Source organism: Thermobia domestica, chromosome 14 (assembly GCF_964235325.1).
Source record: "Thermobia domestica chromosome 14, izTheDome1.hap1.1, whole genome shotgun sequence".
In the NCBI taxonomy this organism is placed as follows: domain Eukaryota; kingdom Metazoa; phylum Arthropoda; class Insecta; order Zygentoma; family Lepismatidae; genus Thermobia; species Thermobia domestica.
The window spans coordinates 15,305,069-15,327,589 of NC_137467.1; the positions used below are offsets into that span (position 1 = coordinate 15,305,069).

The window sequence follows — 22,521 nt, forward strand, 5'->3', positions numbered from 1 at the left end:
TGGAAGTAGCAGAAATTTTAGGCGATTTCCAGTTTCAACAGTAATAGGCACAAAGAAAAGAAAACGGCAACAGATAGCGAGAATATGCTGTATCTTTGCACTTATCTTTCTGGAAAAAGCGTACGCAGGGTGTCTACTCAAATTCCAAAATGAAATTTCGTGATTTTTTCGTGACCTTTTCTTAACCAAACCATAAAATTTCCAAACATTTTGAAGAGTGAATTTAAGTGCAAAGTAGCCCGAAATTTCATGCATGCGATAGAAGAATGCTTTGCTTGCGATTTAGTAGCGTCTAAAGCCGAGTATAGACATTTTTGGTGGTGAATTTTGACGTTTTAAAGAATACAATTTTCCAGTCTGTGCTTATATTTGTACAGATAAAAAAAATTCGTGACCCAAAAGCTAAATTTCTTGACTTTCATGACCATTTTCTGATTTCGTGACCGACAGACACCCTGGTACGCTGTAAAAAATCTGATACAGCGAACCTTAATAAATAGCAGGCTTTCCAATACTAATAAAAAAAAAAAAAGGAGGTTTCGTGAAGCTGTGAAAAGGGAACACTTCAATTATCCAATAGGCAGCAATTAAAACAAATCACATGGAAATTACACAAATTGTTATATGAACATACATTCTACTCTAAATATAACTAAATGGGTAATTATCTCGTTGCAAAATTTTATACGAGTTTCTTAGTGTTTTCGTACGTAGCTCAGCAGTACTACGCAACGATCATAAGTAAAGTGTAAAAAGGATCTGCATTAGAAAATCAGTGTTTGTAAGTATACGTCTCCAAGATGTGAACAATTACATCACTTTCAAGATCCTATCATTTCTAAGTTAGAGTTGGCTTGTTAAGTATCTAAACACACAATTGCACACAGAACTTAGTGCATGTAAGAAAATATATACAACAGTAAAAGTATCAGTTACACTTTCATCTTCTGCAGTATATTGTTTGTATACAGCGCTACTGTATATTGTTTGGTATAATTATCTTTAGACAATGAGCAGGAAAGGACGAAACACAGAAGAGTCTCCCTTCAACTACCCTACTGTGGAGACAAAAGGCCCTCCAATCACCTACACCTTATTTCCTTATATTATTTTCACAAGTGGAAGTAGGAACGCCACAAAAATTTAGGAGGTTTCGTTAAAATATAGGAGCATTGGAAAGCCTGAAATAGCGAGAAATTGTTTATTTATATGGATTGATCGTCTCAAGAACAGGTTCCAAATCTGTACTTATCCTTCTGTTGCAATTGGAAGTGGTAGATCAGGGATGCAAATAAGCAACAAAATTTTACTAGCCGAAGAAAAAAGCTGCTAGCCCACATTCCACATTAGAAACCATTTACTTACTTCGATATGATATTAACTACTCGCCCGCACCGATGAACTACTCGTCCCTGGCGAGTGGTTATTTGCATCCCTATTGAATATCGAGAGCTTGTACATTTACCACAGTATCACAATGTGAAACGCGTCTGCTTTTTTCTGCTGACTGTACGCACAGAATTGTTTGACTAATAATGGCATTTCTAATATTCTTCGCCAAATCAAAATCGAATCCAGAACTTTTGTTAGCAAGACTTTAATTATTTTCGCTTGGGAAAGAAATATAGCGCCTTACATAAGTATGCAAATTCCCTAAAATTCGATGCTCTTGCTTTTATTTATTTGTTTTTTATTTTTTGCTTTATGTTAGAATTTTTTCTTACCTCTTTCTTCTTCACAGCTTCTTCCTGTTTCTTCTTTTCTTCCTCTTCCTTTTTAGCCAGAAACTTTTGAACGTTGACTGACAGAGAGGCTTTGTTCTTTTGTTCCTTCTTTGGAGGAGCAAAGCTTGAACGGTAGCATCGTATTGGCTCCTACGAAATCAAAGAGGACATGCGTTAACCATCGAAGAAAAATGAAACAATTTTGCAATTACAGTTGAATACATAGAGAAACCGTGAACATTATGAGTTGTACAAACAATATCAGTTTAAGGAAAAGCTGATTATATGTATAAGTACTATCCTTATTGGAAGTGGAAAAAGTAAGGTCCGTAATTATATTTGAGATTCATAATTGTTGAATAATATATTGCCCAAGAGGAAGAATACGAGACAAGCCTATTGTTGAGAAATTATAATACTTACATTGTTTTTTTTTTCTTAGTATCCTCCAAAACAAATGCGCAGGCGACATGACAAAATACCTCACAATAATAGATGAAATTTAAAGGGCCACCACACGTAATTACAATTCTTTCACGATTTGCGTATATATTTAACGTTCAGACATATGCTAAAAAAAAAGGTGCAAAAGGCACAAACCAACTTGTGCTAGGTAGTCACTACAAAGCATATATGTGATCAGGCCAGGGTAAGACTGAGCGGCCTGCGCGACAGCACTTCCCAATGGAGCAGTCGCGCCAGCGATAATGGATAGACTATTCGCGTAAGCAAACGTTGTAAAAAGATGTGGTTTTTCGCAATCATACTTGTTGATATAGCACTGTAATGATTTCACACTACTAACGCTACGCTTGCGAACATAGAATACAACTTTGGAAACTGTGCAGAAATACTTCGCTGGCGGAAAATGACAAAATACACTCATCTTTCATATGCATTCATTTATCTCAACTGTCGTAAAGCACTTGTGTTGTGTTGATTTTACGTACACTACACTTCTAAATATAAAATATAGCTGTATTACTTATTAATTATGCTGCCTGTAGAAATATGTTCATGAACATGTTTTTGCATGCAGAATATTGGCTTTACCTGCAAATCTTGCTAAATATGGTGGGCCTAAACTTGATCAGCACCTATATATAACGTACATTTGTATCATTTCGTGGCAATCAGTTAGTAAATTTGCGTACAAAAACTATTTGCAAGCATAATATGGCCAAGATTGTATGATTTTAAGCATGTAGTAGTCAATAAAGGAGTCATGATGAGGTTAATTTCTGTCAATATAGTATGTTAAGTCATGATCCATAATGACAAAACTGTCCGACACGTTAAAATACTTAGTAACACGATAGCCAGTATTCCCACCATCCTTGTTCACGCACATACCCATCATCGTTGACCTGTCTCCTATGGACGAGGGCCCACCAGTTTCGCCCTACCCTGGCGTGGGTTTGACTTTTTTTTTTGTCTTCCTGGCACAGCTAGGTTAGTGTTTTTTGCACTGTCAATTTATGATACGTTATGCTCTCCTAAAATAAAACTACATCAAGCAATGCAATTACGTGCATTAAAACAAGATAACTAAATGATACTAGTGCACAATTTCGGAAAGATATAAGTCCGTAATTCCTGTGGATACCTTAAATAGAAAGCACATGTTTATTACCTGCTTATAACTTTTAGAAGTCTATACAGAAGTAATTATGTGGACTGATATCACATAACGGGAGTTCTTCAGAAACTTTATTTTTAACAGTATTTACGATGACCTACATTACTTTATTTTATGTATAATCATATGTTGAATCCTACATAAAATGAACGCAGGACTTAAAAAAACGACTTTAATATGTAGGGATATTTTCAATTCAGATCGAATTTCACATGATGAGTTTATGCTGGAAATTTCCATACGCTTGATATGTTGATCTTACCTCAGCTTTCTTTTGCTTGTCATTCTTGTATGCTTCGTATAAAAGGCTACCAAAATCCATATTTACAAGAAAGTAAAATAAATATTATAACTGTAAGTACAAGCGTCCTGTCATTTGGACAAAAATAATTCTTTCTTTGGTCAAAAAATTTTGTCCACGACAGCACACAGGTTGCAACAGCAGCAACATAACCTTCCTTTTTCTTTTTGGGGCGCAGAAGCAGAACAATATAGGATCCGTTTTATGGCCCACTTCTTCTTTTTCTAATGAGTGTTGCCAGCTATGTAAAGCCAGTGCTACTAATTTCGAAATGTAGTAGTAATGTTGAGTTAATGTAAAAACCGAATATGTATCATTTAACACGCATTTGTCTTGTCATTTAATAGTATACATTATCTTCAAATAAAATTTTCACGTTTTATTCATATTAATATTTCTGATTTTAGAAAAGTAGTAAGTGAAAATTTCTTTTCGTTTCATGCTAACAAAAATTCTGGCACACTACATTCTCTAAATTCCTTACAGTTACTGAAATAAGGATTCCCACTAGTTTTTTTTTTTTTTTTTTACGTTGACTGCAGGAACCTATGGCATGGGCCAATTATGTTTCTTATTATTATTATTATTATTATTATTATTATTATTATTATTATTATTATTATTATTATTATTATTATTATTATTATTATTATTATTATTATTATTATTATTATTATTATTATTAATTCGGAGGATATTTCTTCCTTTGATATCTCCTAACATTTGAGGAAATATTTTAAGGCACATTTTATATCAATATTTAATTAGTATTTTAATGGAAATCCTCGCAATGTAAAACAAAAGAGGGATTTTGCCTTTCGCTTCCGTTGATGCTAAAACCTGCTCAGTGTGACCACCCAGCAAAAATATCTTGTACTAAACTATGCAGAAGAAAGTACTAGATCTAGGGAAAAAATATTAAAATTTTATCTGCTCCTCTTTCACCATATTTATGACATTTAACAATATTAATATCTTATTAGGATTCCGGCAGCTACCCTCCACTGTGGGTGGGGGAGTGACTCCAACATTCTTAAAAGGACACTAACTTTAAATAAATGAAATGAAATCTTTGAGTTTTACGTCCCACGATTATGCCGATTACGCTAAAGGAGACGGTGATGATGAGTAATGAATGAAATGGTGGAATAAAGAAAGTGGGAGGAAACGGGAGAACCCCGAGAAAATCCACGAACACGGAGTTTGTCCACCACAAAGTTCACTTGGCGGGGGCTGGGATCGAACCCGGGACCCCAAGCACCAAAGGTGAACGCTCTACCACTGAGCCACCGTGGCCTCCAACACAAACTTTAAATTTTTACAGTCAAAATTCGATATAAACCATGCAAACTACCTACACCCTCGCAATTTTGACTTTACACTCCCCAACTAAGAATTCTGGCGGAATCCCTACTTAACTCTCTTATTAGAACTCACTGTAAAACCACTAAAGTAACACATGTATGACAAATATAGAGGATGTAGGAGGAAAACAAGAAATATTAAATGGGCTTATTGAGAAAGTCGAGTTTTAATTCCTTAATAGCCTACTGTTTAAACGGATCACCAAATATCTAATATTGTTTACTGTGGTCACTTATTTGTTATAGGAGGCGACCGGACGACAGGTATGTCCCACTTCTGATCTTGTAAAGACCACTGTTGAAAAATAACAGTCAGGAGAAGTTACCAGAAAAGTGAAATTTATGTACATTGCCAAAGTTTCATGAGATTCCTTTCTCTCATATGTATTTATGAGAAAATAAAGGGAGAAGAAAGATACTAGATTATTGGATTTAGTTGGTGAACGTACTAAAACACTAAAATAATATAAAAGGTACTAGATTTAGTATGAAAGTACTAGCAGTGGACACACTGAACCTGCTGTTTCAGAAATATGTCCTTGCACTGTGGTTCCATTTCCGCACCTGGCAATACTGTGAGTGTGATCATTAAAAATGGCGGCGGCCGTGGGACTTCGACAGTCGAGAAACTGTAAGGGCATAAATTGTAAGAAGTCAGAATGAATTTGCACATAATGCTTCCATTAATGAATATGTTAATACTGTACAGATAAATATTGTATGTACAAACTTCTATGCCATTAAAAGAACGGGAACTTCTAGTTGCCATTTATAATAATATAGTTCAAAAAATGCAAAGTTAACAGAGGGTCAAGGAGTCATATTTTAGTTTTCTTTTATTGTGATTTAGTTCTCCGAAGCATAATGTTTTAATGCTTTAACACTAAAAGCCATCTTTCACATGATACTTCTCAAATCTACAATGGTAGTTCCAAATGGCAGTGTTATGTAATCTGCCTTGTACTGTACATAATATCGAAGAGCAAGGTAGAGTACAGGGTACATATAGAAGGCAAAAAGTAGCAATATTAAACAAAATCTATGACCTTCGTGCTTCAGAGTAGACCCAGAATTTTTAGACTTAGAAACTTAATTCTGTCATTTATCAGGAAATTCACTATTTCTGCCTTAGAATGTGTTTCTCTAAGAATTTCTTGGTTTACATTCACTTTAAGAGATCATTACCGTTTTGCGTGTAAATAATGCGTTCGGAAATATATCATTAAATCTACGGTGTAAAAGCTACAAACCAACCTGTGCTAGGTGATCACTATAAGCAAGAATGCTGTCTAACCGAGTCATGGTAGGAGTGTTGAAGGGGGTCCAAGTAACAGCTTTCTACGGGGGATGCATCCGAAGAAAGCAGGTGCATCAGTGATGATGGGTATGCGCGTTAACGAGTATGTCGCTAAAAGCACTGTGTTACGTTATGTTCCTCTCTTAACACGTAAGCGTTCATAAAGCTATGGACAACTGACTCATTTGTAGTAAAGGACTTGAAAAAGTATTTTGATAAATAAAGTTCTATGTACTATTTTCTTTTTTCTTTTCTTTTCTTTTTTTCTTTTTTACACTATGAACATAATGTTCACATTTGAATATTTAACCGTTCCTCCATCTTTCTATTTCCAATGTCTTTCTACATTTGCCACACTTTCTGTTCAATTTCAATAATTCATGCTTATCACGAAACATAATAACTTCGTCTTTGCCAATATACGTTCTTATAAAACTCTAATGTCAGTGTCACATGGAACTGCCATCTTGTTTGAATACGGGAAACTAATTTCCTCATTACACCCTAATGTCTAATGTGAGCATACCTCCACTCAAAATGGAATCAACAACACGCAGCTTCTGACGTTTCAAAATTCCACATTAAAACAGGTTGACTGCCATGGGGGTAAAGTGGTTTCCTTAGCTTGGGGTCACGCCGCGAAATTTTAAAATTGCCACTATTTCTGTGATTTTTGTTTACTTCTATATCTGCAACTTTCTGAGGTCAAACGAATATTTCAATCCATATTATTAAGTACGAGGTGAGGTATTGATAAAGACCTCAAGGCCTGAAGCAGTTGTAGTGAAACCTGAAAACAGGTCTCATGGCCTAACTAACTAACTAACTAACTCTATGGCCTATGGAACCCGGAGGTTCAGTGCCGCGTTCACAAAAGCTCTCCACTGACTTCTATCCTTAGCTAATTGCATCCAGTTTCTACTTTGTATTCCTATCTCTGCGAGATCCATCTTAATATTATCCTCCCATCTGCGCCTAGGTCTTCCTAATGGTCGTTTTCCTATGGGTCTACCAGTCAAGACTTTGAAAGCGTTTCTACTTTCTTCCATTCTAGCTACATGACCTGCCCACCTAAGCCTCCTAGACTTGACGACTCTAACAATGTTGGGTGAACCGTATAAACTATGTAGTTCCTCGTTATGAAGCTTCCGCCATTCCCCATTCTCGTTCCTCTTGGGTCCGAATATTCTTCTCAGGATCCTGTTCTCTAATACTTTCAGTCTATGTTCTTCCCTCAGAGTAAGCGACCATGTTTCGCAACCATACAGAACAACAGGCATGATTATCGTTTTATATATTTTAACCTTCAAATTCCTCGACAGAATTCGCGACGACAAAAGATTTTGAACCGAATAGTAACACGAATTCCCTGCTTTTAGTCGACATTTAATTTCTTCGTGAATATGATTTTCGTCTGTTAATATTGATCCTACACAAAATGGCCTACACAAAATATGTATGTGAGATCAGAATTCGTGTCTCATGGCAGTCAACCTGTTAAACTTTTTTAGTTACCGTAGAGTGAGCTTCATGAAAAATAGCCAATTTACCATTTCTTTCCAGTAAAGTTTACATATTTTTCACATTTCTGGCCCAAATCTGCGGCATTTAACCCAAATCTTTTTACCGAATGCGGTGCAGATTACATTTAGGTCTATCAGTAGCAAATTATTACATCCTGTCGCTTAGATAGAATTCTTTTAGCCTTGAAAATTGTATTTAGTAACTACATAGCTGGTGAAGGTTTGGCTTAGGAGAATACACCTTTCCTGGTTCAACTAAACTGTCTATCATAAGATTTCCAGTTTTTAAAATGTTGGTTGCATAAGAGAATTTGTTTGCCAGCGAAGGTAGGCTAACAGCACAAAAGAAATTAGGACACCGATGATATTGGGGTGAGTGCTGTGTACAGTCAATTTAAAACGCACTAGTTTAACCTTTTATTGTGTTTTGCTAGTACTGTACTTGCTTTCGAACCTTTTTTTTAAAATGTACCGAACCTATTGAACTTGATTTCACGTGATTTCCAACAACCACATTAAAGGATCTATCTCTTCGTTTCTTGTAAGGTCGGTAGGTAATACGTTCGTTACAGCTATCACATTTCGGACGGTTTGTCAATACTGATTGGACGTTGGAAGGTTAATTATAGTTCCGAATAGAGAGAAGTACCTAGGTAAAATATTTCCATCGTCGACAGCATACAAATGTTTTTGTTATGGACTAGTTTAGGACATAATGCCTGGTGATTGGTGTTCTCTGAAGTTCTTTGCTATTAAGGTTAGTGTAGAGGGACAAGTTTTGCCGATACATGTCATATAGTCTTCGTATCTCTCCCATATGTTTTTTACCTTTCACAAAAATTTACAATTTCTCTTACAAATTTCAACCTAGAGACTTCAAATTTTTAGAGAAGGAACTTCATAACCTATTAAAGGGAACAATCCGTGCCGATTTTTTATTTAGAATTTTCTGCATTGTTGAAACAGTTCCATTGTTAAAGGTTTTGATATCCTTTCAACAATCAAACCATTTCAACAATGAAGAAATATCTGAATAAAGAATCGGCACGGATTATTGCCTTCGATAGATTATGAAGTTCCTTTTCTAAAAATTTGAAGTATGTAGGTTGATATTTGTAAGAGAAATCGTAAATTTTCGTGAAAGATAACAAATACATGGGAGAGATACGAAGACTGTACTGCTATCTATCGGCAAAACTTGTTCCTTTAAAGCAACCTTAAATGCACAGGGCTTGAAAAATCTTACTTGCAAGTACTAGCCAGCCAAAAATCTACTAGCCAAACCATTTTGCAGTCACGGTGTTTATAAACAAAAATCACTTTGCGATACAGTAAACGTATCAATACATTTTTATTTTGTTTATTGGCATGTCTCTTACAAATAAAGAGTGACATCTATTTATTACTGAATTTCTTGTGGATATGTGTAGCTGTATGGCGGAGTTTACTCGCCACTGGCGAGCAGGCGAGTGGATTTTTCAAGCCCTGCGTATGCATAATTTATATTAGTCTTTCATTCTTATAGAACACATATTTCCTCTAAATTTTCTAAATATTGGTACATCGTATTACTCATAAGTCTTTCAATAATAATAATAATAATAATAATAATAATAATAATAATAATAATAATAATAATAATAATAATAATAATAATAATAATAATAGTAGTAGTAGTAGTGTTCCAGTTCCCTATGTATCGATTCATTGAATGAAATGACCATATTAAAGCTTGCCCCACTGTAGAAATAAATATAAAGATTTCGATAAAAATTTAAGTCCGTAATATCAATTTCACTTCGATTCAATGAATCTTTCTCTATTTCATGGTTCAACACAACAGATAATGGTAAAATATGGAAACATAATCTTATAAAATGGGTAATTTGTTTCGTATTCTTTAGTGCCCTATGAAATTCATAGCTAGCAAAATATTCATGCTAAAGTTTGTGGCTTCTGAAGTAAAGAGGTTATGAATGTTAGAAACTACATGTTTCGAAAGTAAAGACATTTAATTTTTATAAGAATAATAAATAAACTCAATTAGCTGACAGTTAAAAAGAACTTACCTATAAGTATCTTATAATAATGTAGACAGCGACAAAATGTTTCAACAGAGTACCGTCGCCTTCGTCAGTGTAACTTCAAAAGAAAAGTTTTAAGTGGGTGAATACGTCAAATTATGAAACTACCTTCAGTTCGCAGCTAATGGAAAGCTACGTACGTAAAGAATAAATGTGTTCACACTTATAACTGAGAAGGTATTATACACTACTTAGGCCTATAGATGAATTCTGTAATCTGTAAATATTCGAACCTCTGCGTACGGCACTCCCATCAATCAACCCTAGTAATAAATGCATATATAAGGTGTCTTAATTCGTCATTTATTTATTTATTTATTTATTTATTTATTTTATGATTGCAGTTCCAGAAGTATTAAAAATTGTTAAAAGATGCTACGCCGACAAATCTTTTCCAAAAATCACGACTCACTATACAATCGTGCCACGAGAAACAGATCCACGATGGAAAGGTAGGTATTCTTTTATAGAAATAACTCGTTGTGTCTATCTTTGAATGCACTAAGGCTAGAAATATAAACATCAAGTAGGCATTATTTTCTAAACTTTACAAACATAAAATGTTAATTATGTGTTCAAGTTAACATACATACTGGGATAGGTAGACAAAACTACAAGTATAGATAACTATATAGGAGGATAGTGGTTAGAACGTTCAACTGCTTAAAAGGGTATTTTGCAAGAGACATGTGACAGCTGTGAGTGCACTTTGGAAAGTTGTGAAAGATGAATGGAAAAAATCAGGGTGTGCAAAAACCATGGTTTTTATTGAAAAAACCAAAAAACAGTTTTTTTTGTTTAAACCCGGTTTTTTTGGTTTAAACCAGGTTTTTTTGGTTTAAATAATTTGTCCTATATTTATATCACACATGGACAAAAATAAGCTTGTTTCGCCTTGGTGTTAGTATGCAACAACCGGGTTATGCTGGAAGGGGTCACATAAGCTTAAAGCGGAATCCAAACCGCTTCTCGGCTTACATCCAAGAGAAATTGTCCTCCATTTCAACTCGAAACCGGGACTAATTGGCCACAAATGCGATACGTCTGCCGACTCATTCACGAAGGACTCCTGATAAAAATACGTTGACTGATCTTCACATATTTGTTAATATAATTGTCAAGAGTCATTAGGACAGAAGGACAAAAAGATCAATTGCACAAGTGGAACTATTATACAGAATTACATATGGACAATTTCAAAGTAATACAGAGTACAGAAAAACTAATTTAGTCCAAGTCAGTTCACTACGACTTTCATTAGTCCAAGTTAAAGAAATATAGCGACTTACTTTGCATATCAGTAAAGAAAGTGAATAAAGATACGAATTATTTGAGCCCACTTTGGCTCTGACCGATTTATAAATAAATGGCTACCAAAGATTCTTATTTCAATAATTGCCTCTCGTGGGGTTTATATGACCCCCGTCCCCAAAAAAGTACGGCATTTCGATGTATTTTATCAATAGTAAACATTATTAAAACGAAGGAATGTTTAGAATTTTCCTTTGGTTGCATAACAATAATAACAAACTATATTTAAAAAATCACAAAAGAAACATCCAGAAAGTTACATAAAAAAAGTTGCTTTTGTAATATAATCTTTTTGAGTAAAGAGTGGGGAATTTAAGTCTGAATTTAGTACGAATAATATATGGGAATGAAACGTGATAACCCACAAATGTATGTAAATCAAGATTTTACGAATAGTTACACTTTTACGAACATTTTTCGTTTTTTGGTTTAAACCATTTTTTTTTTTTTAAAAAAAACAGCTAGTTTAAACCAAGATTTAAACCACCTTGGTTTAAACAAGCCAACCCTGGAAAAAATATCCGTCTCTCGTAGTTGTCCAATGAAAACTACGTTGCTAGGCCATCGTTCGGAACCATGAGAGACACATCGAGCACTACTGCATCTAGCGCTATTAATTTTCGTAACTACTTGGTAAGTACAGTTTGGTCTCATATACGCGGAATAGCCTCTGTATGCTTTTATAAAATTAGTTGCATCTAGATTCTTAGATAACTAAAATCATGTTGAGTATCATCCTTACATGTCTAAAGTGTTGTTATGCTTTTTATGTTTTGAGGTTGCTTTACACATCACATATACGTATATTCTTTATTTATTTCCAGATGTGAATATGGAGCGGTTTGTAGATGAGACAGATGTAGTTATCGTTGGAGGCGGTCCAGCTGGAATGTCGGCAGCTATTCGATTAAAACAACTGGCACAACAACAAGGGAAGGAGATTCGAGTATGTCTTGTGGAGAAAGCTGCTGAAATTGGTTAGTTTTACTGTTTATTGTTAGCTACGCTAGACTGTATAGCAGTAGTAGACCTGTTACGGATTCGTGTAGCAAATATACGATAGTAGTAGGGTTGGGTGCCCCATACTGAGGTATTATTACGGGATTCGCACTGATCTTGAAAGTTGGGGAAAGTCATGGAAAAGTAAGGAGAACTAAAGTGGGATCAGGAAAGTCCGTGAAATGCTTTAAAATATGCCAACAGTCCTTGAAATTTCTATATGTAACAAAAGAGTCAGGGAAAATACAATTAGATTTCACAAAAGTATTCATAGTGTTCCTATTACTCAAATAATGTTAACAATCATTACAGCAGCTCACAGAAGATGTGAAGAATACCCAAAGAATTAATGCAAACCACTGAAAAAATAAGATAGGTTTGTTGGTTGTAGGTATTCAAAGAGAGAGAGGCCAAATTATAATATATGTTTACTTGTTTATGCTTATGGGTATATTCAGATCGTCAAGATATTACGTTAATGGATACATATTGTTTGGTACTAGTGTTTTGTTGCATTCCAAATACCGAAAGTTTTATTCATAATAAGTATTTACAGCAATAAAGTAAGCTTATACTGTATTTACTTGTAAAAGAAATAAAAAGAAGATCGTTGGATGGCTATGGGAATTGTGAGAATTTTTTTTTTAAACTTCACCAGAAATATTATTGTTGCGGGTCAGGGAAAATTTACTTACGTAGTCATGGAAATTCAGGGAGAGTCAGATAAAATTTACTTACTTAGTCATGGAAGTTCAGAGAGTGGGAAAATTTACTTACTTAGTCATGGAAATTCAGGAAGAGTGGAAAAATTTACTTACTTAGTCATGGAAATTCAGGGAGAGTCAGGGAAAATTTACTTACTTAGTCATGGAAATTCAGGAAGAGTGGAAAAATTTACTTACTTAGTCTTGGAAATTCAGAGAAAGCCAGGGAATATTGACCTACTTAGTTATGGAAATTCAGGGAGAGTCAGGAAAAATTTACTTACTTAGACATGGAATTTCAGGAAGAGTGAGAAATTTACTTACTTAGTCGTGGAAATTCAGTGAGAGTCAGGAAAAATTTGCTTACGTAGTCATGGAAATTCAGGGAGAGCCAGGGAAACTTTACTTACTTAGTCATGGAAATTCAGGGAGAGTCAGGGAAAATTTACCTACTTAGTTATGGACATTGAAGGAAATCGATGTCATAATTTCAGTGTGAATTAATAATTATGAAGCTAAGTAAGATTGAATTGCTGTCTCGGGTATGCAATACCGAAGTTGTTATCATTAAATTTGATCTTCAATTCACAGTTATTTAGCAATATGTATTTCCCACAAATACAATGTGAAGCAAATTCACTTCAAAGCACACTCCTTAATAGCGAAATAAGTTATTCAAAATTAGTAGTAACATATTAACCCATTTTACATACTGTTTCTTCTGACGACATTTTATTAGATATCGTGCTCCCGTACTATAGGTAGATTTCATGGCTTCTGTCGTGGTCAGCGATGACCTTAATAAGAAGCTATGAAAATCTTATCAGTGGGCAATATCATTTAAGACGACAAATGTTGAAATATCCAAAAGTTCAAATAGCAAACGTTTATAATTTTTCTTGTTTTAAAGAAATAAATCTGCTAGTTTTCTAGAGGACTTAAATCAAACAATAGCTAATGGATTAATTTTTAAAAGTAACCTGTATACACAGTATATGTGGGGTGTTTCAGACAAAACATCCAGTGTGTATAAACCACAAACAGTTGGAGATAAAAGTATGAAACGAAAAGTGAGATGGGAAAATGTCTGAGGGGGATCGAATGGAACCCTCTACTTGCCCGACATGACTCCTTATCATGAGTCCTGACATATGCGAACATTTTGAATAGCAAGATATAATTGTTTATATGGTAGAGCGTTCACTTCTGGTGCATGGGGTCCTTGGTTCGATCTCAGCTCGCGCTAAATGAGCTTTTGTGGTATACAAACACCGTGTTCGTGGGTTTTCTCGTGGTTCTCTCGTTTCCTCCTCCCACTTTCTTCATTCCATCATTTCATTCATTTTTCACCATCACCGTCTTATTTAGCCTAACTGATATTACCATGGAACGTAAAGCTTAAATATTTCACTTTATTTCATTTTTTTTTTTTACATCATTGGGAACATCACGGGAAACAAAACTACTTTTGTAAGAAAAAGTATTTAGTGTGGGGGACCGTTTCCGAAATGACCACTATTAGTGTTAGTTCTCGCACATTCAGATAAAATGTCATATACAACTGACTGAAAAAAAAAATATATATATATATATGACTAAAAAGGAAGATATTTCTTGTTTACGTTGTACACATATGCCATTTGGACTAAAGGAGACGGATGATTAGTGGAAGCGAATAACAGTTTAAAAAAAAAAAAAACATATATATATATATATATATATATATATATATATATATATATATATATGAAAGAATGATAATGTGGGAGAAAACAGGAGAATCCCGAGAAAACCTGCATACACAGAGTTGTCCACCACACATTCATTTGGCCTCGGATCGAACCATGGACCACTAGCACCAGAGGGGAGAGCTCTTCCATTGAGCCACCGTGCCTTCTACAAACAACTAGTGATAATAAAAAATGAAATGAAATCTTTAAGTTTCACGTCCCACAATTATGCCGGCTGGACTAAAGGAGACGGTGATGATGAGAAATGAATGAAATGTTGGAATGAAGAAAGTGGGAGTAAACGGGAGAACCCTGAGAAAACCCACGCACACGGTGTTTGTCCACCACAAAGGTAATTTAGCGTGAGCTGGGATCGAACCCAGGACCCCATACACCAGAGGTTGACGCTCTACCACTCAAGTCACCACGGCCAAGGGCGCCGATCCTGGGGGGGAACTCATGTGGGGCCCCCCTATTGTATTCATGAATATACAATAATGGCGTAATTTGAATGCAATTTGTCTTAAAATCCTCATGTATATACCTTCTGCATCTGAGTGCCCCCCCCCCAAATTTATAGAGAAATCGGTGCCCTTGACCGCGACCCCTACTAGGAATAATAAGATAAAACAACAAGTGATGCAGAAAACATGTCAGAAGTTGCATCAATGGAGTGTTCTCCTCATTCCATAGGGCCCGTTTATCACGGAGCCCCGCAGGAGCATCTTATACTTTTAAATGTAAGATATGTAAAGGTAAGATACGTTGTTGAAAGGATCATGGGAAATCAAATCACTTTTGTAGGAAAAAGTTTTTCGTTTATAGAAGCTGTTTACAAAATAGCGATCATTTCGTTGTGAATTCTTGCGTTGTCAGATAAAACTGATAGTTATTATATATATAATGTAACAATGAAAGATCATACGTTACAACTTGATATGACTTAATTGAAGAGTACAGTGTGACGTAGTCGGTAAATAATGTCTACAAACCGGGTTGACTGGCCGAACATCGTCCTCGTGGGTTTTCTCAGGGTACTTCCGAGTCCTCCTCCTTTTTCATTCCACCAATTCTTCTATCCTCATTCACTTGCATTAATCATCGTCTTCCTTAGCCTAAAGGAAATAATCGTGGGACATTAAACTTTAAGATTTCATTTCACTTTTCATTTTTGTTCACACGTTACTATTTAATTCCATGTTATTTTTGAGATTTCTTAGATGCGTAAAACTATTAAAACGTACTTAACACACACACACACACATACATACATACATATATATATATATATATATATATATATATATATATATATATATATATATATATATATACAGGATGGTAAGAAACTATTTGAACAAATTTCCGGAGCTGATTCCCGACACCGAAACCAGCAAAAAAGTCCTGTGGAATTTTGGTCAGTGAGGGATAGTTTGATTAATATAAGGTGCCGAAAGCGTGGTAGAGTGAACTTGAGGGGACTGTAATTCAAAAATAACGCAAGGTAGAGAGTGCGGTTTAGAATATGACACTCGAAGTGATACCTCCTCGATTGAAAAATATGTTTCAAACCTCCTCAAGATGTATGCGAGGAATTTCCCAAATTAACGTAGGAATTACTTACCAGGCTATAGGGAATATCTACGTTCCTTTGAGGAATCCCTTGTATATGGTTGTTGTTCTCTTTTACCAGTGAGGCTATATGAGACGTGAATCTATAGCTTAATGTGTGATCCGAACCGGTACTCCAGTGCGGTTAGGACATTGGCTTATATATATATATATATATATATATATATATATATATATATATATATATATATATATGCAGTGGCGGATCCAGGATATGATTATGGGAGGGGCTAAACCATAGTTTGCCGCTTTATCCAGTGTAAAACAGGATTGAAGTCCATTTTATCCAGTGTATACCTGAGGGTCAAGGGGGGTATAGCCCTATAGCCCCTCCTTTTATCCGCCCTTATGTATATATATATAAGCTAATTTGGTGTAACTAAGTCAATAAAATTCACATAAAGTTTTTCGTTATTAACAGTTTTAACACAAACATATTTCTTTTTAAGATACACGTAACAGCTCATCACTTTTAACACTGTTAAGTTAGTTACATCAAATTATCTTCTAGGGTATAAACATATTTATATACTTTAGAGTACATAAATTTACATATCTAAGGGTTCTCAAAAGTAACATGGAATAAATATGAACATGTGGAGAAAGTAACAACCTCCACTGTTAATTACGTTAAGCCCAAATAGTTTTCGGATATTACAGAAGTTACGTACACCTAACTTTAAGGACTATGGAAATGAGTTTAATTTCCATTTTTTCAATTTAATTCTATTGATGATGAAGCTTGAAGAAACTTTATATATATATAACAATAATATGTGTTTTTCTTTAACAGGAGGCCATATATTATCAGGAGCATGCATAGAAACAAGAACGCTGAACGAGCTAATACCAGATTGGAAGGAAAAAGGAGCTCCTCTGAATACACCTGTGAATGCAGACAAATTCGCATTGTTGACTGAAAAATCTAGAATTTCTATTCCTATTCTGCCAGGTAATTTAAATCTAATCAGTGTTGGATCTTAAATTCCTCCTCTATCCTCTTCTTTCGGAGAATGCTTCTCAGGATCCTAAGAAAAATGTTTTCAGGATCCTATATGAGACAAGTCATGGTACGTTAAAACGAAGAAATTCAAAATTAGATCGTAAATAACAAAATGTGAGGTTGCGCCACTGAATCTAGTGTTTGTACGAAGTGTGTAAAAAAAAATGAATTGTCAAATATTTTAGCGAGTGCTTGTAAACTACGTAATGACAGTTGCGATGCAAAATGGAGTCGCGTAAGCATAAGAGATATCTGTTCATAATCCAGCAGCCTCATTTCAGATTTCGTTTGAGCAGGGGCAAAATTCTTCACCGACATAAACGTTTCACGTTTCCGTATTAGTATACTTGTATACCAATTATTAGCCCTTTTAATTTATGGCTTTTAGTGAAGCGGCTACAGCATCATCCCTATTTATCCTAGGATCATGGTTTGTACCTCATTCTCTTCAGAATAAAACAGTCTTTCAAACAGTACCATTCACATTTCCCTATCATGTCCCTGAGGCAGGAAAGTTTGAGAGAAATCGGGAATTTTCATTTTTTTTTTTTTTTTTTTAATTTTGAGCTCCACTGGACCCTCCTGTGTTAAGGCACAGATCTCAAAATCAACTGAAAAATACTAAAGGGTGTACTAAATGTGTGTACAAAATTTCATGCTTCTATCTTGAATAGTAAGGGGGGAAAATGTTTACCAGTGGGTCCCACAATGCCCCAGATTACCACAAAAGACCCGGAACTCAGGTAAAAAGAGGTCCTGAGAGACCACTTTATCCTAGGGCCATGCTTTTACCTCATTCTCTTCGCAATAGAATAGCCTTCACAATAGGAGACGGTACCATTCACATGTCTTCATCATATATTTCAGGCGGGAAAATTCCGAAAAAAGGGATTTTTAAAAAAAAAAAAATCTTTTTGCCCCTCTAAACTCCTTCTGTTTTAATGCAGAGATCTGTAAACTCTGAAAAATACTTAGGAGTGCACTGAATGTTTGTGCAAAATTTCAATCTTCTAGGTGCAAAAGTAAACCGGCCAAAATGTAATAAAAATAGGCCTAACATTTTTTTTTTCTAAGTTATGATGTCATCAATCCATATGTCTCGACGCAGAAAGGCTTGAAACCATACGTAATGTGAAATACAATGCCTTTATGCTTCTAAAACAAAACAGAAAAACGAACTAAAAAGCTTTATTGGTACTTTTTAAATCGAATAATGAAAACACTACTTTCGTACCTAAAAATAGATGCTATAACTTAAAATGGTTAGAAAATATGTATTTTTTAAACTCAGTGGGAAAGATAGCTGGCTTCTCCAAATGATGACCCTATCTCAATTTGTCAAAGTAATTCGAAATTTTGTAGATATTTGACTTGAAGAAGTTTTGACTCTGTAAAGCGAGACTTTCTGCGTTTCCCCTACCCCTTAAGTCGTCCTAAGTTTAATTAGAGATAGTACACATGAACATATTTTAAGAATGAGAAATACTTACTTGTAAAAATGTATTTTTCTTTGCCAAATTGCGAAATTTTTCGGATTCTAGAATCTGGACAAGGTTGCATTAACTGTTGAGCAAAGTGCTTAGGGCATTAAGGAAAGGGAGCACCACAGTAATTTTGCATAGCTAAATTTACCATAGTTTATGGGTCATATAATGTAATGCTGCAAATGGTGCAGCTTAGCCAAAATCTGCAAATGGGACCCAAGAGTAAACGAAAAAAAAAAAAAAAAAACGTATAGATATGAGAGGGAGTTCGAAATAAGTTTCCCCAGGCGACTGTAGACAGAGGTGGGGGTGCAAGACCAAGATAGCATGTGGCATTCAAGATCAAACATACCTTTATTTTTCCACATAAGTACCACGTACATTGAGACATTTGTCATACCGGTCTATAAGTTTCAAAAACCCATGCAGGAAAAATTCAGGGCTCTGCATACGGAAGAAGCCTCGAACAGCTTCTGTGACTTCGGCATTGCTTCCAAAGCGTCTTCTTCAAAGCCGGAAACAGATGGGAGTCACTGGGTGCGATATCAGAACTGTATGACGGATGGGCAAGGCTCTCACACCGAAGAGTTGCACTATGATTTTGCGTTGCCGTTGTTGATTGTTGTCTCGCATTGTCATCCAACAATAGAATACCAGATGTGAGTAGGCCAGGCCGTTTGTTCCAAATCGCTTCCTTCAGTTTCGACATGCACAACTGCTCGAACTTCCTTCTTTAATCATTACGTCAACACACGCCTTCTTTCCATAGTTATCAGATTCAGATTGAGAGACTGTCTTCGCTTTGTGCAGGCGCTACGACGGCGCCATCTGCAGGATCGCGGGCGAACGGTATCCACGTATAACTGTGTATGTTGCGCGTGCAACCGCTGTCTTGTTTTCCCCATTGGTGTTATATTTCCTGGGGAAAACTAGAGGAGAAGCTTATTTTCGGACTCCCCTCGTATATACAGTGCAATAATAAAAAGAGCACTCAGGGAGTGCAAACCTTTTCCAAGGGTCACCAATCGAAGGGGGGAATATGCTCCTTTCCTCTTATAAAGGCTAAATAAAAGCAGGGGAAATTGTATGGAGTCTATGAAATTTGTATACTTTTTGTACAACATCAGTGGAAAATACACACAAACACCCACACACTACATGAAAAATATAATCTCCTTGGCGAAAGTGAAAATAATAATAGTAATGATAGAGGTAATGATTGATAATAGTAATGGTAAAAACAATGGTTGATAATGGTAATGATAGAGGTAATGATTGATAATAGTAACGGTAGAGGTAATGATTGCTAATAGTAATGACAGAGGTAATGATTGATAATAGTAATGATAATGATTGATAATAGTAACGGTAGAGGTAATGATAATAATAATGGTAGAGGTAATGATTGATAATAGTAATGATAGAAGGTAATGATTGATATTATTAATGATAATGATTGGTAATAGTAATGGTAGAGGTAAGATTGGTAATAGTAATGATAGAGATAATGGTTCATAATAGTAGTGATAGAGGTAATGATTGCTGTAATTTGATAGATAATAGTAATAATAGAGGTAATGATTGAAAAAATAATGATAGATGTAATGATTGACAATAGTAATGATAGAGATAATGATCGACAATGTTAATAATAGAGGTAATGATTGATAATAGTAATGGTAGAGGTAATGATTGTTAATAGTAATAATAGCTGTAATGGTTGACATAGAAATGATAGAAATAATGATTGACAATGCTAATAATATTGGTAATGATTGATAATAGTAATGGTAGATGTAATGATTGATAATAGTAATGATAGCGGTAATGGTTGACATAGTAATGATAGAAATAATGATTGACAATGTTAATGATAGAGGTAATGATTGATAATAGTAATGGTAGAGGTAAATTGATAATAGTAATAATAGAGGTAATGACTGACAATAGTAATGATAGATATAATGATTGACAATGATATAATAGAGGTAACGATTGGTAATAGCATATAACGAACTTACCAAAAGGTAGTCGTCAACCTGGTTCGATTGATGATATCAAGAACTTGAGTGGTAGTAACTGTTTTCATGTAAAAAAATATCTCTAGTAATTATATATCATATTATTCTCACCTTCTATATCAGAATTATAAAGTTGATGAACGGTTTTAAATGGTTTATTCGTTGATACACTTTTAATGTACTTTTTCTTTACACTGTCGTACACACATACATACGATTAGGTATCCATAAACAATTACCTAGCAACGAACTATAGCAACGAACTATATAATAATCTCTATATCTTACCGATATTAAAAACCTTCTTCTTTTGTTATTATTAAATTGACATTCTATAAGGTATAGTGCTTATGTATGAGCACTTTCTACCCAAGGTACAGGTAATTATTAACCTATCCAATATTTCGTTATATAAAATGTCGCCCGACGATGGGACTGAAGATAAAAGTCATAAACGAACTTGGCTTTTATCTTCAAGAATCACTGGTCCGTTTACAATAGTGATCTTACATTACATATGTCCTTTACATTTTGATTGCCCCTCGTATATCTTCATTACATTTCATATATATATATATATATATATTTATAACAAATCTTTCATTTCATTATTACTTATATTTTATTACATTAATTATATTCATTTCATTATCATTTATTACATTATTACATTTTATTATTAAACGTCGTCGCTTATTATATAATTTTTGAAGGGTACGAAGTCAAAATCGTAAGAATCAATTACGTTTTAATACATGTGTCATCGTGATTCAGGGCGCATTATATATTAATTATTTTAGATGATATTTCAAAATAAACATTGGATTTATAAGACATCAGAATAATGAAGAATCTTATTCAAGACATTCATTGAATAATTAGTTTAAAAGAATGAATCTTATACTTAACATAATCTTTGACGATTAAGTTTCCAACACAAGTCAATCTAATATAAATAATCTTTGCTTTTAATCAATTATGAACCGAATTATAATTCCTCATATTGTCTGTATACCGAAGTTATAAGAATTGTTTTCATTATTGATATTAACACATAAACTTAAAAATAAAAATTCACAAGAATATATAACTGATATGAGTTTAACCCTAACTTCATTAACTAGAGTCAGTTTAAATTGGTATTAGCATAGGATTCTAATAAGGTACATTGTACGGCACAATCTTGATTAGGTTCCACTATATGTTGTACATGTATTGCATCATGATTCTGATTTTGATACGAAGTGCCATCTCTTGAACAGCGATTAGGTCTATCCACATAATTTGTCATATTCCTGGGATTTCGCCATATCTTTCGATTGTTTTTATGTCTACTTCGATTGGGTGATTTGACATAATTATTGTTGTGATTGGTTAGGTTAGGTTGATTTCCTACATAGCTTTGTCTATTTTGCTCGTTTGGATTGCTAGAATTTACTCGGCTTCGGTTGTATTCCATATCGTTCATACTACGGATATCTAGATTCCTAACAGGTACAAAATGATCTGAATTATTCTTATTTTTACTCACACCTGCTTGTGGATTCAAAGCATAGTATTGAGTTTCATAACATTGAACGAGCATTAACAAATGATTGAAACTCATACATTGTGTAGAAAATAAGATCTGTTGTAACTTAAATGGGAGCAAATTTCGAATGGATGCTATTATTCTAGATTCTGACTGCAATGGATTAACAACTTT

The 22,521-nt window shown here is 34.5% G+C and overlaps 2 protein-coding genes across 3 annotated transcripts in view; one reads left to right on the plus strand and one right to left on the minus strand.

Moving 5' to 3' along the window:
• The window catches only part of LOC145669543 (uncharacterized), a 46,364-nt gene extending 42,476 nt beyond the window's left edge, over positions 1-3,888 (minus strand). The window contains exons 1-2 of the mRNA XM_081737732.1: positions 3,626-3,888; positions 1,725-1,874 (exon numbers count right to left, since the gene is read on the minus strand). Of these exons, the coding sequence (XP_081593858.1) occupies positions 1,725-1,874; positions 3,626-3,685 (210 nt within the window). The 5' untranslated portion in view covers positions 3,686-3,888. The remainder of the gene's footprint in view (positions 1-1,724; positions 1,875-3,625) is intronic.
• Positions 3,889-5,553: 1,665 nt separating this feature from the next.
• The window catches only part of Etf-QO (electron transfer flavoprotein-ubiquinone oxidoreductase), a 286,888-nt gene continuing 269,920 nt past the window's right edge, over positions 5,554-22,521 (plus strand). The window contains exons 1-4 of one of the 2 annotated variants that reach the window (XM_081737734.1): positions 5,554-5,659; positions 10,277-10,384; positions 12,068-12,220; positions 17,102-17,260. In XM_081737734.1, coding sequence (XP_081593860.1) covers positions 5,623-5,659; positions 10,277-10,384; positions 12,068-12,220; positions 17,102-17,260 — 457 coding nt within the window. In that variant the 5' untranslated portion in view covers positions 5,554-5,622. Of the gene's footprint in view, positions 5,675-10,276; positions 10,385-12,067; positions 12,221-17,101; positions 17,261-22,521 lie in introns of both variants that reach the window. The other variant, XM_081737733.1, reaches the window with a different exon arrangement.